Raw genomic sequence first — 21,105 nt, 5'->3', positions numbered from 1 at the left:
GGGAAGTTCTCTGTCTTATGCTCCTGCTGTCATTCCTTTCCTGAAACTCTCTTCTTGTTGGTGCTATCAAGAGTCCTGGGTTTGGAGTGAAGAAGACCTGAGCCCAACTTTGGACCCAGGTGACTTTGAGCAAGTCACTTCAGTTTGCTGGGCTTCAGTTTACTCATCTATAAAATAAAGGAGTTGAATTAGATTATGTGTCAGGTCCCTTCCAGGTCTAAATCTAGGATCCTTCTTCCCTTAAGCTGAGACATCTCTCTGACTTCATATTCGTTGCCTTTTTCTCTGGAGTGTTAGGAATTTTTTGTTTGTTTCACAATCACTGATCCTAACTAAAGTAAACCTTGTTTGTCCACCTTTAATCCCTTTGAGCTCTCCTCAGTAATTAAAAATACAGTCTTTCCTCACCAAGGGGTCTGGGACTTAACTCCATTCTCCCTTTTTCTTTCTTTTTTCTTTTTTTAAATGTTATTTTTCTAGTTACATGCAAAGGTGGTTTACAACACTCAACCATTTGCAAGTCTATGAGTTCCACAATTTTTCTGTTACCCTCCCTTCCCTTCCACCTCCCCAGGGCAGCAAACAATCTGGTAAAAGTTGTACATGTACAATCATGTTTTAAATATTTCCACATTAACTATATTATGAAAGAGGAATTAGAACTAAGGGGGAAAAAACATAAAAGAAGTTTAAAAAAGTGAAAGTAGTATGCTTTGTTCTACACACAGACTCCATAGTTTTTATCTGGATGTGGATGGCATTTTCTCTCACAGATCTTTTAGAATTGTTCTTGGTCACTGAACAGCTGAGAGGAGCTTCATGGGTAATGATCAAGCAAAGGAGATGAGGATAAGTACTAACCTACAGCTCTTTAAAGCTTGATCTTTTCACACCACCCTGTAAGCGAGGCATTATTATCTCCATTGTACAGATTAGGAAGCTGAGGCTGAATGTTCAATGACTTGGCTAGGGTCACACAGTTAAGTGCCTGAGGCAGGAGAGCATAGCATTCTATCCATTGTCGTTCCCCTCCCTCCCACTTTGTCATTACAAGTATAGTATCTCTTCTTTGCCAAGAGTCTGAGAGGGCACAGCTTTCTCTCTTTTGTGATAGAGGTGGAGAATTAGAATGTGTTTGTTTGTTCCCCTAACCTAGTGCCTGGATAGGCTTGTGGGCCTTCATTCATTTCCTAAGCAGCCATTTATTATGTACACATTATATGCAGACTCCTGTGCTTTGCACTGGGGGAGGCAGATAAAGAAGACAGTCTCCCTGCTTGTGTGACCATCCAGCACCAGTTCGAGTTGATTTAGGAAATCACAAGGGACCATTATCTGTGTTGTGTTGTATATACTTTTATTCATCTTGTTAAACATTTCCCAGTGAGTTTTTAATCTGGTTCAGCTGTGAGTTAGAAAACTCTGATGTGGACTATAATACAAACACTACCAGTCTTACTCAGATTATTTGTGTTACTGGTTCAAAGAAGGAACCCAGTCCCTAGTCAGACACTAGCCTCCCCCCCCCCCCCAAACCTGCCCCAGCCTTTCTGCCAGCTTGCCTTCTTGTTTTCTCATGTCAGAGTGAACCCAAGAATCCCTTCCCAGTGGTACAAGGTTGTTCCTTCTGGACAAATATCACAATGTCTGCTAAGTAATCTGAGAGTTTGCTACTGACTTTTTCAATTTTATTTTATTTTCAGGTTAAGTTTTCTCCTTCCAATTCTCCCATAAAGTAAGAAAAATAAAAACCTGTCACAAACATGTCTACTTAGACAAAACAGATTTCCTAATTGGTCATCTACAACTAAGTCACATGCCTTTGAAGTTCTCTTTTACTTCTATTTTTGGAACTGTGTAGCATGTTTCATCAAAAACCTATGCTTGGTCACTATGTTAAGCAGAGCTCCTAAGTCTTCCAAAGTTATTTATTTTAAAGTATTGTTGTTTCCATGTAAATTGTTCTGGTTCTGCTCACTTCAGCTGTATCAACTTAGGCAATTCTTGTCAAGTTTCTCTGAAATTTTTCCTTTCATCATTTGACAAATAGCATTCCATCACTTGTTCAGCCATTCCCCAATTTAGAGGTGGTCTTTCCCCTTCTCCCCCAATTCCAGTTCTTTGCTATTATATAAAGAATTGCTTTCCCTGCTAATTAAAACAACTCTGAGGTGTCAACTCACATCTATCAGATTGACTAATATGATAAAAAAGAAAAATAATAAATGTTGGAGGGAATGTGGGAAAACTGGGGCACTAATGGATTGTTGGTAGAGTTGTGAACTGATTCAACCATTCTGGAGAGCAATTTGGAATAACACCCAAAGGGCAATAAAATTGCATGACCTCTAATCCATACCCTTTGATCCAACCTTGCCTCTACTAGATCTGATCTCAAAGAGAGCATACAAAAGAAGAAAAGACCCTCATGTATTAAAATGTTCATCACAGTTCTTTTTATAGTGGCAAAAACTTGGAAATTGAGAAGATGTCCATTGGTTAGGGAATGATTGAAGGAGTTATTGTATATGAATGAAATGAAATACTATTGTTCTGTAAGAAATCATGAACAGGTGAATTTCAGAAAAGCCTGGAAAGACTTCCATAAACTAATGCTGAGTGAAGTGATCAGGGTAAGGAGAACATTTTACACATTAACAGCAACCTTCTGTGATGATCAATTTTGATGGATTCGGCATCTCTCAGCAGTATGATAATCAATTCTAAAAGACTTGTGATGGAAAATACCATCTACATCCAGAGGAAAAATCTATAGAGTCTGAATTCAGACCAAAGTGTATTACTTTCACTTTTTAAAATTGGTTTTGCTTTTTTCTTTCTCGTGGTTTTTTTCCCTCATTTGTTATGATTCTTCTTTCACTATGTGACTAATATGGAAATGTGTTAAACAGGATTGTTATATATAACCTGAATCAGATTACTTACTATCATGAGGAAGAGGGAAGAAAAGGGAGGAAGGCAGTAAAATGTGGAACTCAAAATCTTTTAAAAAATTAATGTCGAAAACTATATATGTGATTGGGGAAAATAAAATTTTAAATTAATTTAAAAAGAAAAGCATTGTCTTTCCTCTTTCTTTAATCTCTTTGGGGCATAGATCTGATAGTGCTAGGTTAATGGGTCTATAGAATTTAATAGTTTTGGAGAAATAGTTCCAATGCTTTTTAGAATGACTTTTTTCCCACAGTCCCTCCAGCATTTGTCATTTTTCATTTTCATCAACTTTATCAATCTGATGGGTGTAAGTTGGAATCCTGTTCATATGTCTATTGATAGATTTCTTCCTCTTAAAAACTGTCTGTTCATATCTTTGTTCGATTATCAATTAGATAATTTTCCATTGACTTGGTAACTATATTTTTAAGACTGTTGGGTCTTTCTGTCTGCTTTATAGCTGAATTTTCCAAAGTGTACTGTTTTCTCCAATTAGACTGTGAGCTCCGAGACTGTTTTCTTTTTCTATTTGTATTCTCTGCAATGCCTGACCCCATAGCAAGAACTTAATAAATACTTTCATTCACACTTTCTTTGACATTCATTCCCATCACCCTTATATAATAAGCCTTTGTGCTAGTATCCATCTATTAGAATAATCTTAAGAACAGGCTTTCTCTTTCCCCTCCCCCATTCACTTTTTTCCTTCCTACTATTGCTAGATTAATTTAATTTATATGTACCTCTGGTCTTATCATTCCTCTGCTTGGAAATCTTCAGTGATTTCTTATCAGTTGGGTAAAACACAAACTCCCTCTTCTGGCATTCAAGGCCTTCCTTTATCTGGTTCTAACCTCCCTTCCCATCTTAACTTAATGTTCCCCTCCAAGAATTCTGTGTTCTAGTTGTAGTCTTCCCTCTATGTTCTTTGATCATGCTGTGTCCAATGGCTGAACTATATTCCTCCTCCCATTTCCCAGCTGAATGCCACCCCTATCTCCAACAGAATAATTTTTTCCTTTTAAGAAAAAAAAATAGATAATACTTGGTTTTAAATCCCAATGCATTTATCAAATTATATTGTATATATGTGTTTTAGATTATAGGTCAGCCCCATGAAGAATTGAGACTATCTTTATTTAATGTCATTTCTACCCCAGCTCTGTACACATTATTGACTTCATAACTAATTGTTAATTGAATGAATTTTGGGCATGAAGCCCTGAGCTGGTGACAGACTCTCACGCATTCGTGCGTGTGGTGTGTGTGTGTGTGTGTGTGTGTGTGTGTGTGTGTGTGTGTGTGAGAGACAGAGAGAGATTTCCAAGGACCAGGGAGTGAATCATCAGAAGAATACTTATCATAGTTTTAGGAAATAGTTCCAATGCTTGACCATTATAGTACCTGAAATAGGAATGTAATACACAGATCTTGAAAGTTGGCTCTGTTGTTTAGTTCTAAATACACTAAAAGGATGAAGAGCCTTGGGTTACAAGGCCTTCATGTATTCACAAGCAAGGCTGTCTCTGTCTCTTTCTCTCCCCCCACCCCCACCCTCTGTCTGTCTCCCCCCCTTTTCTCTCTCAGGGCCCTGCTTTTTCCATTTGTAAGATACCATTGTCCCCCTCTTCTGCTGAGCTGCTTCTTCCCACAGTCTGGTTCTTGGAGTTGGTCCTTGATGACAGTGGTCTTTACCTCCCCATCTTAGTGTTTGTCAGCTTCATTGGCTGTCGTAGACAAGGAATAGTTTTTTTCTTTGAGTTTTCCTTTAGCTTATTCTGGTATCAACACATGTTCGTGTAGGATGTTTTAAAGAATCTCAGCCTAAACAGGAAGTGATCTGTTCCTGAAAGAAAGAAAGTGATGAAGGGAATGCAGGTTAGAAGTAGTGGAGAGTCTTAATCTGGGCATTGAAGATTCTAAATCACTGAGTAGGAATTTAACTATAGAGAAATTCTTCTTTTTTTCCCCCACCCCCAGCCCCTCATTTTTTTCTTCTACAGAATGTAATGGAGGGTCTAAGTGGTTCCACCTTATTAGGCTGTCAGTTTGTCGAGAGTAAGGACTGTTTCACATCTGCCTGTCCTTGGTCTCTAGTGCAACACCCAGCTGAAGTGGAGGTCCCCTCAGCCTGGGTGATGAAGGATCTGAGGAGCCTCAGAGACTGAGTGATTTATCCAGGATTGTATAGCAGGAACCCAAATCAGGGCATTTTGGTTTCCAATCTTTTGTTTTTCTCACTATCAGGTGTGCCAGATGTCATTCTCCCCACCCCCACCCCCTAGGTGACAACATATACTGATTTTTGTCACTGATTTCTCTCTTTTGGAAAGTAGAATTGTCAGAAGAGGGAAAGCTTCCATTCTCTTTTTTTAAGGTTCATAATGCAAGGCTTCTTTCCTAATTGTCAGTCAGTTTTCACTTTGAGGTATCTTTTAACCAGAATTGCAGTTAGCCTTTTCAGTCACATTCAACTCTTGATAACCCCATTTGGAATTTTCTAGGCAAAGATACTGGAGTGGTTTGCCATTTCCTTCTCTAACTCATTTGACAGGGGAGGAAACTGAGGCCAACAGAATGAAGTGACTTGCCTCAGGTCACATGTTTCAAGTGTCTGAGGCCAGATTAGAGTTCAAGGAGATGAGTCTTCTTGACCCCAGGCCCAGCACCCTAACTACTGTGCCACTAAACTGCCCTTTAACCAAACAGCTTTGCAAGAGAATTCTCTGGTGTCTTGTACTAAATGATTTAGTTTAAAAAGGCAAATATAAAATCTATAATTGTCCCTTGAGCCATACTTGTGTTTCCATTTCTGCTTTTTTTAATTTTTTTAGGTTTTTGCAGGCAAATGAGGTTTAAGTGGCTTGCCCAAGGCCACAGAGCTAGGTAATTATTAAGTGTCTGAGACTGGATTTGAACCCATGTACTCCTGACTCCAGGGCTAGTGCTTTATCCACTATGCCACCTAGCCGCCCCCATTTCTATTTTTAAAAGTCATCAAAAAACAAGAAGAGGGCAGCTAGGTGGTACAGTGGATAGAACACTGGCCCTGGAGTCAGGAGGACCTGAGTTCAAATTCTGCCTCAGTCACTTAATAATTAATTACCTAGCTCTGTGGCCTTGGCCAAGTCACCTAATTAGCCCCATTGCCTTGCAAAAAAAAAAAGTAATCAAGTTTGTGTGTCCTAACATGCTTTCTTCATAAAGCCATCATGTTGACTATAACTTTGTCATCTTCAAGGCCAGTGTTCTTCTCATTTTTGAATCCACTTTATAAATTATAAACATCAGGTTTAGCAAATGACAACATGATTCATATTTCTTTATTTTCTATTTTTACATTTTGATCATCTCCACTGGGAAACAAAAGAATATTGAGGCAAGGAACAAACACTCCACAACCAACACACTCTGAATGCAAATAGAGCAGTCATTTGTTTTCAAAAGGGAGTGCTACATCTGCTTTTTTCTTGCTTACAGATATCTAATATCTTCATGATTCTTTGTGATAGCATCATATTTTTCTAACTCTATTGTCAGTGACTAGTTTCCAGAGTATTTATTCCTGTCTAATTCCAGATTGAATTATCTTAAAAGTTCTATACCTCTCAGGAGTTTGAATCATCTTTAATAGTAGGGTGTAGAGAAGATCAAGAGAGTTAATATTTGGAAAGTGCTTTGCAAACCATATAAATGTTAGGTTATCTTTATTTGCAAAATTAATTTATTTTTCTCATTTAATATTTCTTCCTGTCCTGTTAGTAAAAAAAAAAAGAAAAACAGAAATGAAACCCTTATTACGTAGTCAAACAAAACAAATTCGCTTTGTCCTTATCCCAAGATTCATGATCTTTGCTCTTAACTACCTTCCTTAATAAGTATTTATAATGAAAATTTAATAGTATGGTATTTCTTTTTTTTATTTTAAATATTTTATTTATTTTGAGTTTTACAATTTTTCCCCTAATCTTCCCTCCCCCCACAGAAGGCAATTTGCCAATCTTTACATTGCTTCCATGATATACATTGATCCAAATTGAATGTGATGAGAGAGAAATCATATCCTTAAAGAAGAAACATAAAGTATAAGAGATAGCAAGATCAGACTATAAGATATCAGTTTTTTTTTCCTAAATTAAAGGTAATAGTCCTTGGTCTTTGTTCAAACTCCACAATTCTTTTTCTGGATATGGATGGTATTCTCCATTGCAGAGAGCCCAAAATTGTCCCGGATTGTTGCACTGATGGAATGAACAAATCCATCCAGGTTGATCATCACCCCCATGTTGCTCTTAGGGTATACAGTGTTTTTCTGGTTCTGCTGATCTTGCTCAGCATCAGTTCATGCAAATCCCTCCAGGTTTCCCTGAATTCCCATCCCTCCTGGTTTCTAATATAACAATAGTGTTCTATGACATACATAGACCACAGTTTGTTAAGCCATTCCCCAACTGAAGGACATTTACTTGATTTCCAATTTTTTGCCACCACAAACGGGGCTGCTATGAATATTTTTGTACAAGTGATGATTTTACCCTTTTTCATCATCTCCTCAGGGTATAGACCCAGTAGTGGCATTGCTGGATCAAAAGGTGTACACATTTTTGGTGCCTTTCGGTCATAATTCCAAATTGTTCTCCATAAAGGATGGATGAGTTCACAGCTTCACCAACAGTGTTAGTGTGCCAAAGTTCCTACATCCCTTCCAACATTGATCATTGTCCTTTCTGGTCAGAATGGCCAGTCTGAGAGGTGTGAGGTGATATCTCAGAGATGCTTAAATTTGCATTTTTTAATAAGTAATGATTTAGGACACTTTTTCATATGACTATGGATCACTTTGATTTCCTCATCTGTAAATTGCCTTTGTATATCCTTTGATATGGTATTTCTTTTTAACCCAATCTTGCTTTCAATTTGGACAAACCATTACTTATTAACTGCTTGCTTCTGATAATATAACCTTCACAGGTATGATCAGGATTATGAATAGAACCTTGAATAATCTAGTTAGTTTAGGATAGAAAGTTTCAGACATTGTGGGGCCTAGAAGCACGTAAGAGAGCCTCAGGCAGTGACCTAGAGATTCTTTAGGAATAGAAGAATTTCTGGCTGTCCCCAGTTTGGATGTTTAGGAGAATTAGAAGAAATGAGGCTGATGTACCAAGATTCAGAGATACCCTATGAGATATAGGGAGGAAGGAATTCTGGTACTTTGCTATTGGCATTCCTGACTTTCTCCCTGTATCTTCAGTTTTATGTTTTGTGGAGTCTCAGGGGCCAAGAGACTCCTCACCCAGAAGCCAGCCTTGTAGTGCTGTGTATCTTAGCAGTAAGCAAATCCACTCCTCAGAAAACAGATACAATCACTACTAGAGGCATAAGACATTCAGGATCAATTTTCATGATATCACAAAGAGGGAAAGATTCCAAAAGAATGAGAATGTACCCTTTACAGATGGTTCTGTTATTTTTAACAGACAGCCAAGAAGCCATCAGCAGTCCCCAACCCATATGTCAACTTCAAGTGTCTCTATAAAATCTCTGTGAGAATAGTCTATGTACATCGAGGGGATCCAGATGAAAATATAAAAATGGAACTCCACAATCTAAATCAGAAGCAGAGAGAATATAGGACTATATCTGTAATTTGTTAGTCACTCAAAACAAATTCATCAGAGCAACAATAGAAGCTTTAAAGGCTCTTTAGTAAGGTGCCCCCAAAACATTTGTTAAGACTGTACAAGATTGCATGACAGGTGTACCACAGAGTTAACTTTGTTAATCCATCTGATGAGTATCAGATTCAAAGGAGGCATCAAATAGGGAGACACAAGCCTGAAGGCATTTCACCAGTATCCTGGACAAGGTGCCATGCCAGAGCCCTCTAGAAAAGGGAATTGCCTTCTATTGATGGAAAGTTCTGCCAGATTTTCCATCAAATCCCCAGTTACCTCAGAGGCTTCCCATAAATATTGTAGCTCCTTAAAAGAAATTAGCCTAAGTATTCAATCATGTGAATCAAAATGAAGAAGAAAGAGCTTCAGGACCCAGCCTTACCAGGAGAAGCTGAAAGTCCCAAGACTGCTAAACAGCAACACACTGTTACAGAAACACAAAATGAGTATGATATGGGGGAAACTTCCTTGCAGACAGAATGATATAGAAATAGAAGAGGCTGCCTAGGGCACCCTGGATGATGATTTCTGTGTCATAGAGGAATCTCTTGCTCATGTATCTGTTGGTTTAGAGAGCTTCTGGGATCCCTTCCAACTCAGAGGATGTGAAAAGTTCTATCAGTGAGATTCTGTCGGGCACCAGCCATGAATTCCACTGAGTAACTGCATTTTCGGTGAGCCTAGTGCTCACTCAGAGGGAGTGAATGCCAATAAATACAGTAGCCTGACATGTCATCTAATTTTTGTCAATTTTGTGTCTGTTCAGAGCTGAAAAATAGAAAGTTTCTAAGCTTTGCAGAACATGTTGTGTATCTGTATAGGAGAGTTCTTCATTCCTTCTAACTCTGGGGGTCAGAGAGAATGGCATGTTGCTCAGATTCTCTGGGAGCACGTGGCCCAGAGAAGGCCTCATTGGAGTGGGGATGAAGAGAGGAGGTATTGGGCGATGGGAGTTGAAGTCTGGAGGTGATAAACCCTGTTTTTGTCCCAGGTGACAAGAGCTGAGGGACTGGGGGCGGGGGCAGGGCAGGCAGCTTTTGAGGAAAGGTATTGAAGTGCTTTCAGGGCACTGAGAGAGGGTCTAGCAGAGCAGGAGAAGCCACCCATGTCCTTCACAGTCAGAAGATAGAACTGGAGAAAAGAAGACTTAGGGAACAGCACAGATGGTTGCCATCGTCAGTTATTTGAAGGGGTGTCATCTGGAAAAAGAATTACACTCAGACCACTTGACCTTCAAAGTTGGATATGGGACCTTGAGGTCTAAAGAGGAAAATAAGAATTTGGGAGTAGCAGGATTTCCTAATGGAGTCTATACAGAGTAGATAGGTAACAAATGGATGAGCAACCAGTTGTAACTAAGTGCAGGGTTGGTGACCAACTGTCTAAAATATTTTCCAGCAGAGTTTTACTTAACCTAACATATTGTGAACTCCTAAAGAACAGAGGCATTCCTTTTCATCTAAGTTCTGAGGCTGGTGTTTTTCACATAGTTTACCATGTTAATGAAGACTTGTTAATTGATTGATTCATGAATGAATTGTACCCAGTGACCTCTAGAATGACCTCCACTTTTTTTTATTCCACATTATTTAGTAATAAGTATTGTGCACATACAGTACATAGGAAAATCATTAAATACATAAGAAAACCTGATAGTTAAAGAGGGGAACAGAGAATCTTTTCCATTTTCTCCATCTTTGATAGTAAATTTTCCTTCAGAAATGCTCTGTTAAGTTTGTCTGCCTTTTGAGAAGCTGTATATTTTGCTTGGCAATTGATAAAAGAAGGGAACAATTTGTTTTCAATTCTATTCTTTATCTTTAAAGATTTTTACATTTTTCTAAGGTTAGAGTAGCCATTATCTGAGTGGGTGGCTTGGAAAACTTCCTGTTTACTACTTCTCTGAATCTTTGATAAAGAAGGAAGATAGTAATCCCATTGTTATTAAGCATGGGGAGTTGGCTTCTCCAGTGCAAAGCTTTTGCCAGCATCTTGTGTTGATGGGCATGGCCCAGAGGTGTGAAGAGTTGAGCTTTTTCCCAGAGTTTGCTTAGGCCAAACCTGAACACGGGGGAAATGATAGAGTAAGGCAAGGACTGAGTTAACGTGTTTGTCTGGTTTGGTATCTCTCCATCAGCTTCATTCTTCTCTATCTTATTCTGGGCATTTTGCAGATTGTTTTTAAGTGGATCAACATTAACATCTGCTATTTGCAGAGTCCTTGTGCTGTGGCCCCTTTCTTGGTGAAATTACAGTTGAGTATGTGTGGCAGGCCATCTAGCAGATGCAGAGGTGTGCATAAACAGTGCTCTTGCTGGCTAAGGAAGATCGCCTGTCCAAAGACAGAGATGGACACAGGGGCACCCCAGCCCCAGATGAGCAGGAGCATAAACACAGTAGCAAGATGTTGTCTTGTTTGGCTGATTTAGGGCTCTGTGAAGGGATATTAGATAGAGAGAACCTACTGTAAGGCCTGGAACTTTACGGTTGTTTCAATATTCACCATGATCTTGTTTTCTTCCATAACAGAAACCAAAGCCTAAACCCCGGCCATCTATCACCAAGGCAACGTGGGAGAGTAACTATTTTGGGGTGCCTTTAAACACCGTAGTAACTCCAGAGAAGCCTATTCCCATTTTTATTGAGAGATGCATCGAATACATTGAAGCAACAGGTAAGAGCACTACCTTGATCTTGATCATAGTGGTTAGAATTTCTGAGAATTCTTTGTAAAGAAAGAATCCTTGAAGACTGGCCAAGAATATCATAGGTATTTCTCAATTACCAATCATCTGGTCTGTGAGCTCTGATCACCAAACTAGGTTTGAGGGCTATTTCCAAACTTCCCAGACTTAAGGGTAGGGTGAGGGCCATTTGGCAGACAGGTGAGCAACTGAGAGAGACAACCAAGACTCTGGAGGGGCTTCTTCATACTACACTATGACCCTTGCCATTCTGGGCATGTGGACTTCCAACTCTCTACTTTTCTCAATTTCTATCCCAAGGAAGTGGGGCAGGGGGTTAGAGGGTTGGGGCTAGAAGTTACTGGGGAAGCCAGATGGGGCTAGCCAGAACCCTACTTGGTCTGCTGCTACTCTCTGCATCCCATAGGGGCCAGGCCCACCTGCTTCTGCCACTGTCTGTCCTGGATGGGGGGGGGCATTCTCCGTGTCTCCTGTGAGTCCCAGTTGTCCTCACCCAGCTGGGCATTATCCCTACCCTGACTACACTGTCTGCCCTTTCCTAGCTTAAACCCTTAAGTCTATGCTGTTTTCTCTTCATGAACCCCTTGCTTTTTGGTCTTTTCATTATTTAGCCCTTGCTCCTGTTCACGTGCTGCTATATGGAACTGGAGGAACTAGGCTGATTTGTGTTTTCTCATATCTTTGGGACCCTCACTATCATAAGGCAGCCAGGCAAGCCTCCCACATCAGTCCCTCCTTCCCCCTCTGCTGAATACCTGTCCTCACACTTCACCCCCCATTATTCTCCCATCCCCTTCTCTCAGCAGGATTGTCCTCCCTCTCTTCAGTATCTCCACATTGCCTTGAAACATACCTGGGTTGTCTCCAACACTAAAAAGTCCTTATCTGATCTGACCAACCCCATTGTTATTTCATATCCTACCTTCAGTCCCTGTGTGACTCAGTGGGTTAGTCCTTGGACCTGGACCCAGGAAAAACTGAGTTCACATCTAGCCCTAGACATCTGATAGCTGTGTGTGATCCTGGGCAAGTCACTTTAATCTCCTCACCTATAAAATGAGAATAAGACTAGCCTCCTGCCTTCCAGGGTTTCTGTGAGAACCAATGGGATCATTAGAAAGTGCTCGTCCAGGGCTTGGAGTAGAGTGGGAGCCTTCAATGCTTGTTCCTTCCCCTTCTCAGCTACATGTGTCCTTCTGAAAGCTAACTTATATTTGATACCAACATCAACTTTTATTTTTATTTTTAAATAAATTCCTTTTCCCTTTATAACATAGATATCCTCCAACCAACCCTTCCAGGTGAAATCTTGTAAAAAAAATTTTTTTAAGCAAAACCAATTATTATAAATTATGTTACATATAAACAGTATATACAAAGTACTGTCCTGGTAGGCTTCCACCTTCTTTCTTTTCCTAATAATAAAGAGCCAAAACAGGTTCAAAATAAGTTTAGTGAAACTAATCAACATCTTTAAAAGTCTCATGTTCTCTTCCAAGTTTGACCTTCAGGCTCTCCCATCTTTATAGAGAAAATAGGGCAGGTGTATTCTCGTGCCTTCTTTGAATCTGTGTGATCATAATAATTTTGCAGAATCCAATGGTGATTGTTTTAGTTTTTCCTCCTCTCTTCTCCTCTCCTCTCCTTCCCTGCCCTCCTCAGTCTTAGAAGGAAACTGAGTTCCAGGGCAAATAAGCCACTCCTAACCCTCTTCCTCCTCTCCCACAGAGAGGGAGTGCTAGAGGTAATGTTGTAGCCTAGACCTTGCAACCTCTCTGCTGCAGTGCCAGCCAGCCAGCTCAGAAGAAGAATTGGTGCCCGGCTTCTGTGGTCATCTCCTCGCACAGATATGCTGGACTGTGTGGTTTCTTAGTTGTGGTGTTCTCTACTGGTAGATTCTTTCAGCTGTGATATTTACTTCTTTCCACCTGAAATGTACTGTGATTCCTTTGAAAAAATTGATAGTGGTGATTTTGCTTCTTCCTCCCCTTCATTTTCTTCCTCTGGAGAGCTATCCCTTGTCACAAAGTTGGAAAGAAGAAAAGCAGCAGTGAGCCAGCCCATCAGCCAAGCCATGGCTCTTGGACTTCAGCTTGATATGTCGTAGCACCACAGTGATGAACCCGTTTCGGGGAGTGTTGAGATTCACAGACAAGGGGTTGCTTTTTGTAGCTGAGCCCCTTGAGTTGTGCTAGTCAATTCCAACTCTGTTGATGTCTAGTGGGAGAAATGAAATCCCTGAGAATTGAACATCTTTCTGGACAGAGCATTCTAATAACTTCCCTTAGCTAAAGCCCTGACATCTGGAGGACATCATTCTTTTCTCTCTTTCGATTTTGCATTCCATCCTTCCTTCCTATTTTTACTTGTGATTTCCAGAACTTTTGGAGACCTATTCCTTGAGGGAATACCATTCTGACCATGTGGATCTGGGTTCAGAACAAAGGCATAGTCTTAACAGGCCACCAGCCAAACACAGCAGTGATCAGTCAGTCAGTATTCATTAAGGGCCTCCTATGTGCTAAGCACTAGTGGTACCTTTAAGCACTGGAATTCCTGTGGCCAAAGAAAAATGACAGTAGCAAAAGATTATGCATCAGATTATTCGTTGATTTCTTAAAGAAAGGAAATTACCAAAATTTGGAAAGTAATAGAATGTAGAAGAATTCAGTATTTATCCAAGAAACAGATAAATTCAGTGTTAAGGTAAACAAGAAGAAAAATCCAAAACTTAAGCAATTGTTGGATATATTAGATTTGATTGACTAAGGATGACTTCTAAATGGAAATATTAGAGAATATACAAATCTCTGGGTCTCCTCTTGGGCCTTTAGAAAAATTGATCATATGCTTAACTTATGAAGGAATCATCTCATAACTTGAATCTCTGGCATTATTTTCTTAAAATGTGGGGTGAAGATTGAACCTCACCCTCATGCAGTTCGAGTTCATTCTGGACAGAGCAGCTTGAGCCAGACAGCAAGCCCTGCTTTCCATTGCTGATGCTGGCACATTCAGATCATGCTGTATAAAATAGCTGAGAAAGCCTCCGTTTTGTAAGGACATCTTGATTGCGTAAGGGTAGTACCCATAAAAAGGAAAAGTCCCTTTGAATAGCAACCAAACTACTTTAAATAATGAGAAAAACTTGAGACACGTATTACTCTTCATCCACATCTCAGCTTCCTTCTTTCTACCATCCCTTCCTTTATTCTCTCATTGTCTTTCTGTCTCCCCCACCATCTACACATCCATGGTCCTAAAGACTGGGAATACCTTTGAATATTCATCCATCTACTTCAACCAACCTATTTGACTCTATATAATGAGCATGTCCTTCATGTTCCCACATCTGCTTTTTTTGTTGTTGTTCACATTGGTTCCTGATTCCTGACGTATCTTCCCTTCTACCTCCACCCTAACCCCATTGATCTCTTCTCCTAGCTCCATTTAATGCTAGGTGGCTTGAGTTTTTCTGAGGCTTCTAATTGGAATGGACTCTTCCTCAGCCAAAAGTCCTAGGGTTTTGTATTCCTCTCATATTTAGCACATTCTAATTTATTCAGTTATTTACAGATATCCCTTTATTCTCTTCCCCTCCTTTGGAAGGGAAAGACCTTGACTTATTGTCTCATCACTTTGCCAGTGCCCAACATAGGACCTTACATTATTTAATATTGTGGAGATTGGAACAAGGAATCAAGTACTGGTTGCTTATATATATGGGAATCCTGTCTTTTTGTCCTACCCTGAATAGTGAGACCCCCATTCCCCAAACTTCAAAGTCTGACTTCTTATTACTAAGGCTTGAGGTCTCTAAAAGCATATGGCTATTTCTTGTCTTAAAAAGGGCATTTGGGGATAATGTAGAGAGAAAAACTTCTTTTTTTCGAATAGTACTATTTACCCTTTAAAATTTTGTGTATGGGGTGGCTAGGTGGAGGGGTGACTAGGTGGTACAGTGGATAGGAGTCAGGAGTACCTGAGTTCAAAAACCGCCCTCAGACACTTAATAATTACCTAGCTGTGTGGCCTTGGGCAAGCCACTTAACCCCACTGCCTTGAAAAAATAAAAAATAAAATTTGTAATACCTGATGTTTTTGATTTTGCAACTTTTGGAAACATAATTTGTCTTCTCTCATTTCTGTTTTCTTATATGTAAAATGAAATTAATTGTACCTGTGGTACTTAGTTCATAGTGTTATTTGTGAGCCTCCAGAGAGAGGACATAGGTACTGTGAAAAATATCAGTTGTTGTAGAATGTTAAGACTGGTAGAAATTTCAGAGCACAGAATGTCAGAGTTGGACCAGACTTTTGCCATCTATTCATCCACCTGCCTAGTTTTCTTTCTTTTTTTTTTGTTTTTGCAAGGCAGTGAGGTTAAGTGACTTGCCCAAGGTCATACTTCTAGGTAACCATTAAGTGTCTGAGTCTGGATCTGAATTCAGGTCCTCCAGACTCCAGGGCCTGTGCTCTATCCACTGAGTCACCTAGCTGCCCCCCCACCTAGTTTTCAGATAAGGAAATTGAAGCCTAGAAGGAGGATGTCTCACCTAGGATCCCATCGCAAGGGGGTGTTGGAACCTGTGTCTTCTGATTCCAGGTCTAGGGCTTTTTGTTGTTGTTGTTTTGTTACCACAATTTCCTTTATTTCCATTTTTATTTGTATTTCACTTTGTATTTTTATTTTAGCTTCATTGATCCTGGTGCCTTAAAAGGAATCTGTGATGTCTGAAAGACCATGATAATGGCCAATCTTGGAGTCTTAGAGTAACATCTGGGGTAACTGACATGAGAAAGGGAGAGAGTGTTGAATTCTTTCCATTTTAATCATGGTAGTTGATTCTGTGGAATTCATCCAACCTCTGATTTGGGAGGAAACTTAAATTCAGCTACTTTATAGAAATATGTATTTTCCGTCTACGTTTTATGTTTGTGACCATCACAGCTCTGCTCCAAGATACAGTAATGGATAGCTACCCAAAGGACGCCCCCTCCAGTTGGGGAATGTTGACTGGATCTATGTCTTTTGGCTGCCATGGCATGCTGATAGTTCATTCAGTGTAGGTCCCAAGGTATCAAAGGATGTCTATGTTAGAATTGGAAGACAAGAGGACTTAGAAGGGAAAGCCTTGATAACAGAAATGTATGGTTGCTCCCTCACCTGGCACAAGCATAAGGACTCAAATCCTCTGTAGCTTCCCAGGTCTCCACCCTGGGGACTCTGAATTGGGACCTTCCTCCTAATTCCATAAGCTGCCTTCATAGCAGAGCATATCGATTTGAGTTTCACTGCTAATTGATGGCAGCGTGTCAGAAGGAGGGCACTAGACCAAAGACCTTCGGGAAGCAGCATCAGTGTCAGATTTGGTATGAGGACAGTGAGTAGAACAATTAGATCAGGAATGAGACAGAAGGGTAGAGATGGAGATCTTCACCGCAGGTAACATGCTGCAGGTCACAAAACCTTTCTCATAGCCTTGGATGGTCTCGCAGTCAACATCAGAGTCAGTATAGGATAGGAATCCTTTGTGTACTTTGCCCATTGAATACTCTGCATGAACACATGTACAGTATAATACACGAATACATGTACAGTAGCTTGGAAGAGAAGCCTGTGATAGAACTGCAAGAGGTCCCAGCCCAGGACCAAGCAGATGAACTAACTGGAACAGTGTTGATAACAAAACTCAGGATGGAAGTAGGGTAACTGATGGATAGATATGTCCTAAGAACTTCAATCTCAAGGGAGACTCGTCCTCTTTATGTAGCCTCTGGCTCTTGGGACTGTTTGATTTGAAATAACAAGATGACCTAGATTATCTGACTGGAATCCCATTCATAGAGTCCAGTAGGACCAACTGTTCATACTCTGTATGCCCCATTTTACTCTTAGCTCCACTCGACTGAGGTGCATTACTTAAATTCAGTGACTTCCAGACTGTTTGTATATGTTTGTGTAAACCCAGATACAATTATTCTTTCAAGTTGCTTCTAGAGCATAGTGCAAAGCTCTCATTAACTGGAACCACAGTTGCTGTTATGTGATCCGTTTTTCATTTCCTCACTGTACCTCTGAAAAAGCTTTCTTCCGCATCAGGTGTTAAGAGCCAGCATTTGGATTGAAGCAAGTAGTCAAGTATTTAGAGAAACTTGATCTAGATTTAGGCATTGTACTTCCCAGGCCCCCGAGAAGCTGAAAGGTCGAATCTGTTTCTCACAAGTTAAGGGAGTGTAGTGACTTCAAATTCAGTTATGACCCTCTTCAGTAGGCAAGGAGATCCCAGTGAGATCCCAAGCAGGCAAGGCTCAAGACTGCTTTCCAATAGAACAATCTTGAGTCTTGCCTGCTTGGGATCTCATTGATCCTAGGAATACTCAAGTCAGTTCTTTTAAACTCTCATTTGAGAACTATTTCTAGTACAACAGTGATGGTAGATGAGGGAGAATGGAATAAAGAATTCCTTCCTGAAGCTCTTCTAATATTCTCTTTAGTTGAATGTATGTAATATAGTAAAACCTTACTTCTTTGGACCCTATACTTTCCAAATCTGGAGGAAGAGTTTGTTCAGAGAGTTGTGATGAACAGGCTTGCACAATGATGTTTAATAATTTAGTAAATAAATATAACCCAGTGATCTTAATAAAAGCATAGTGTACAAAACAAAGGAAATGATAGTTCCCTTATCCATGGATTTGGTCTTCTCCCATCTATCATATTGTGTTCAATATGGCCATCATCTGAAGGTTATTGATAATCTGGAAAATGTCCAGAAAAGGGTAATCTAGTACGGTAAGAGGACTTGAAGCCATGCCATGTAGCTAGAGCTGTTTTACTCGGAACAGAAGAATTTTCTTGACATATCTGAAGAGGTATTATGTGAATAAAGGATAAGACTCACTTTGCTTGACTCAGAAAAAAGATGGGTTGATGAAACAAATTCTGCGGAGGCAGATCTTTTTTTGTAGTTTTTTTCGTTGAAATTTTATTTAATTTTTCCAGTTATATGCAAAGGTAGTTTACAACATTCGCCCATTTTCAAGTTTATGAGTTCCAAATTTTTCTGCTACTCTCTCCCCATGGTGATGAACAATCTGGTAAAAGTTGTGCATGTGCAATCATGTTTAATATAATCCCATATTAGTCATATTGTGAAAGAGGAATTAGAAATGGACAGGGGAACCATAAGAAAGAAGGAAAAAACAAAAGACATTTTAGAAAAGTGAACATAGAATCCTTTGCTCTGCATTCAGAATCCATAGTTTTTTCCTCTGGATATAGATAGCATTTTCCTAAAACAGGTCTCTGACGATTGTCCTTGATCATTGAAGTGCTGAGAGGAGCTGCATTTATTATATAGTAGATCATCTCACAATGTTGGAATTAATTTGTACAATGTTCTCTCAGTTCTGCTCACTTCACTCACTTTAGTTCATACAAATCTTCCCATACTTCTCTAAAGTTCAGCCACTTCCTTATAGAACAATAATATTCCATAACATTCATATATCATAACTTGCTCAGCCATCCCCTCAATATCCAGTTCTTTGCCACCACAAAAAGAGCTACTATAAATATTTTTATGTAGTTTATTTTTTAAAATTTTTTTCAATTACATGTAGTTTCCAACATTCATTTTTGTAAAGTTTTCTCTCTCCCTGCTTTCCTTTCCTCAAGACAGTATATTCATACACTATGAAAGAAGATTTAGAACAAAAGGGAAAAAACCTTGAGGAAAACAAAAACCAAATTTTCACTCAGACTCCTTAGTTCTTTCTCTTGGTATAGATGGGATTTTTCATCACAAGTCCTTTAGAACTGTCTTTGGGGCGGCTAGGTGACGCAGTGGATAGAGCCCTAGAGTCAGGAGGACCTGAGTTCAAGTCTGGCCTCAGACACTTAATAATTGCCTAGCCGTGTGGCCTTGGGCAAGTCACTTAACCCCATTGCCTTGCAAAAACCTTAAAAAAAAAAGAAAGGAAAAAAAAGAATTGTCTTTGATCATTGCATTACTGAGAAGAATTAAGTCTGTCCTGGTTGATCATCACAAAATGTAATGTGTACAATTCTGAGTTCTCTGATTCTTCTCAGCATTAGTTCATCTAAGTCTTTCCAGGTTTTTCTGAAATTTGCCTGTTCATTATTTCTTATAGAACAATGGCATTCCATTATATTCATATACCACAGTTGTTCCACCATTCTCCAATTGGTGGGCATCCCTTCAATTTTCAATTCTTTGCCACAGTGAAAGAGCTGCTATATTTTTGTACTTATGGGTCTTTTCCATATTTTTTTAAGTGATCTCTTGGTAATGGATCAAAGGATATATGCCCTTTGGACATAGTTCCAAATTGCTCTCCAGAATGGTTGGATCAGTTAACAACTCCACCAACATCCGAGTTTACTCACATTTAATCCAACATTTATTATTTCCCTTTTCCTATCATATTCACCAGTCTGATAGGTGTAAGGTGTTACCTCAGAGTTTTAATTTGTGTTTCTCATGGTGATTTTGAGCATTTTTTCATATAACTATAGATAGCTTTAATTTCTTATGAAAACTGCCTGTTCGTATCCTTTGACATTTATCAATTGGGGGATGTGACTTGTATTATAAATTTGACTCAGTTCTCTGTGTATTTTAGAAATGAGTCTTTTATCAGAAACACTGGCTGTAAAAATTATTTCCCAGATTTCTGCTTTCCTTCTAATCTTGGTTGTATTGGTTTTGAGCTTTGCACAGTGGCAGTATTGTAGCCAATGAGGTTTATCCGAGGTGTGATTATTGCTAATTGAAAACTTTTCCCAATACCCTGCCATGACGACTTGAAATAGAGTTGGCATTAGCAATTTTTGACAGTCTGTATGGAGACTGAGTTATTCTCATATAAAAAATAGTACTCCAAAAATTGTTTCATTCACATTACTATTTGATTTCTAGCTTTTCTTTTCTAAAACAGTTTATGTTCATCACTATGTTTTGTTGTTGGTTATATTGGTTTGGTTTGTGCAAAAACTTTTCAGTTTCAAGTAATCAAAATTAATCTGCTTTGCATTTTGTAATGTTCTCTGTCTCTTGTTTAGTCATAAATGTTTCCCTTCTCTATAGATCTGACAGGTAAGTTACTTCTTGATGTCCTAGTTTGCTTATGGTAGCGCCCTTTATGTCTAAATCTTGTGCCCATTTCAACTTTATCTTGGTATGGCTGTAAGATGTTCATCTTCATCTGTGTCTAGTTTTTCCAGCAATTCTTGTCAAATAGGGAGTTCTTATTCCAGAAGATAGCATTTTTAACTTATCAGTAACAGTAGATTACTATAGTTATTTACTACTACATATTATCTACCTAGCCTATTCCACTGATCCACCTCTCTTTATTTATTAACCGGGGAAAGGGGGCAGATTTCAAGAAAATTTCCTAATAATTAGAGGGGAAATGTCCAAAGTGAAAGCCTAGGTTTTTTATGGATCTCCCATTTCTAGAGATCTTCAGGCAAGGCCTGAAGGATAAGGAGCCTTACTAGGAATCCTTAAAGGAGATTCCTAATTCAAATGTGATGGGATCCAGTGAGCTCCAGCATCCTTCTGCCCACCCTCCCATCTCCTTCCTCCAGGCTCAGATGAATTCACCTTCATCTCTCAAGTACTGCTAATGTCCTCCTCATACTATCCCTCTTATTTTGTAATTGTGTGTGTTGTCCTTCTATTTATTTTCTTTGTAGTTTTGTTTCTTCATTTAGAATGTAAACTCCCTGAATAGGG

The 21,105-nt window shown here is 39.3% G+C and overlaps 1 protein-coding gene and 1 non-coding gene across 2 annotated transcripts in view; both read left to right on the top strand.

Annotated features, from left to right (window-relative positions):
• The window catches only part of ARHGAP35 (Rho GTPase activating protein 35), a 75,524-nt gene that overhangs the window by 18,908 nt on the left and 35,511 nt on the right, over positions 1 to 21,105 (top strand). Inside the window, exon 2 of the mRNA XM_074219186.1 lies at positions 11,163 to 11,307. Within this exon, the coding sequence (XP_074075287.1) occupies positions 11,163 to 11,307 (145 nt within the window). The remainder of the gene's footprint in view (positions 1 to 11,162; positions 11,308 to 21,105) is intronic.
• On the top strand, positions 20,074 to 20,214 carry LOC141510287 (U4 spliceosomal RNA). Its single transcript, XR_012474798.1, has one exon. It is a non-coding gene; the product is annotated as a U4 spliceosomal RNA (small nuclear RNA).

This window comes from Macrotis lagotis, chromosome 1 (genome assembly GCF_037893015.1).
Source record: "Macrotis lagotis isolate mMagLag1 chromosome 1, bilby.v1.9.chrom.fasta, whole genome shotgun sequence".
NCBI lineage: Eukaryota > Metazoa > Chordata > Mammalia > Peramelemorphia > Peramelidae > Macrotis > Macrotis lagotis.
Note: the sequence above shows the minus strand (reverse complement) of the source record. Positions and strands in the feature narration are given on the sequence as shown.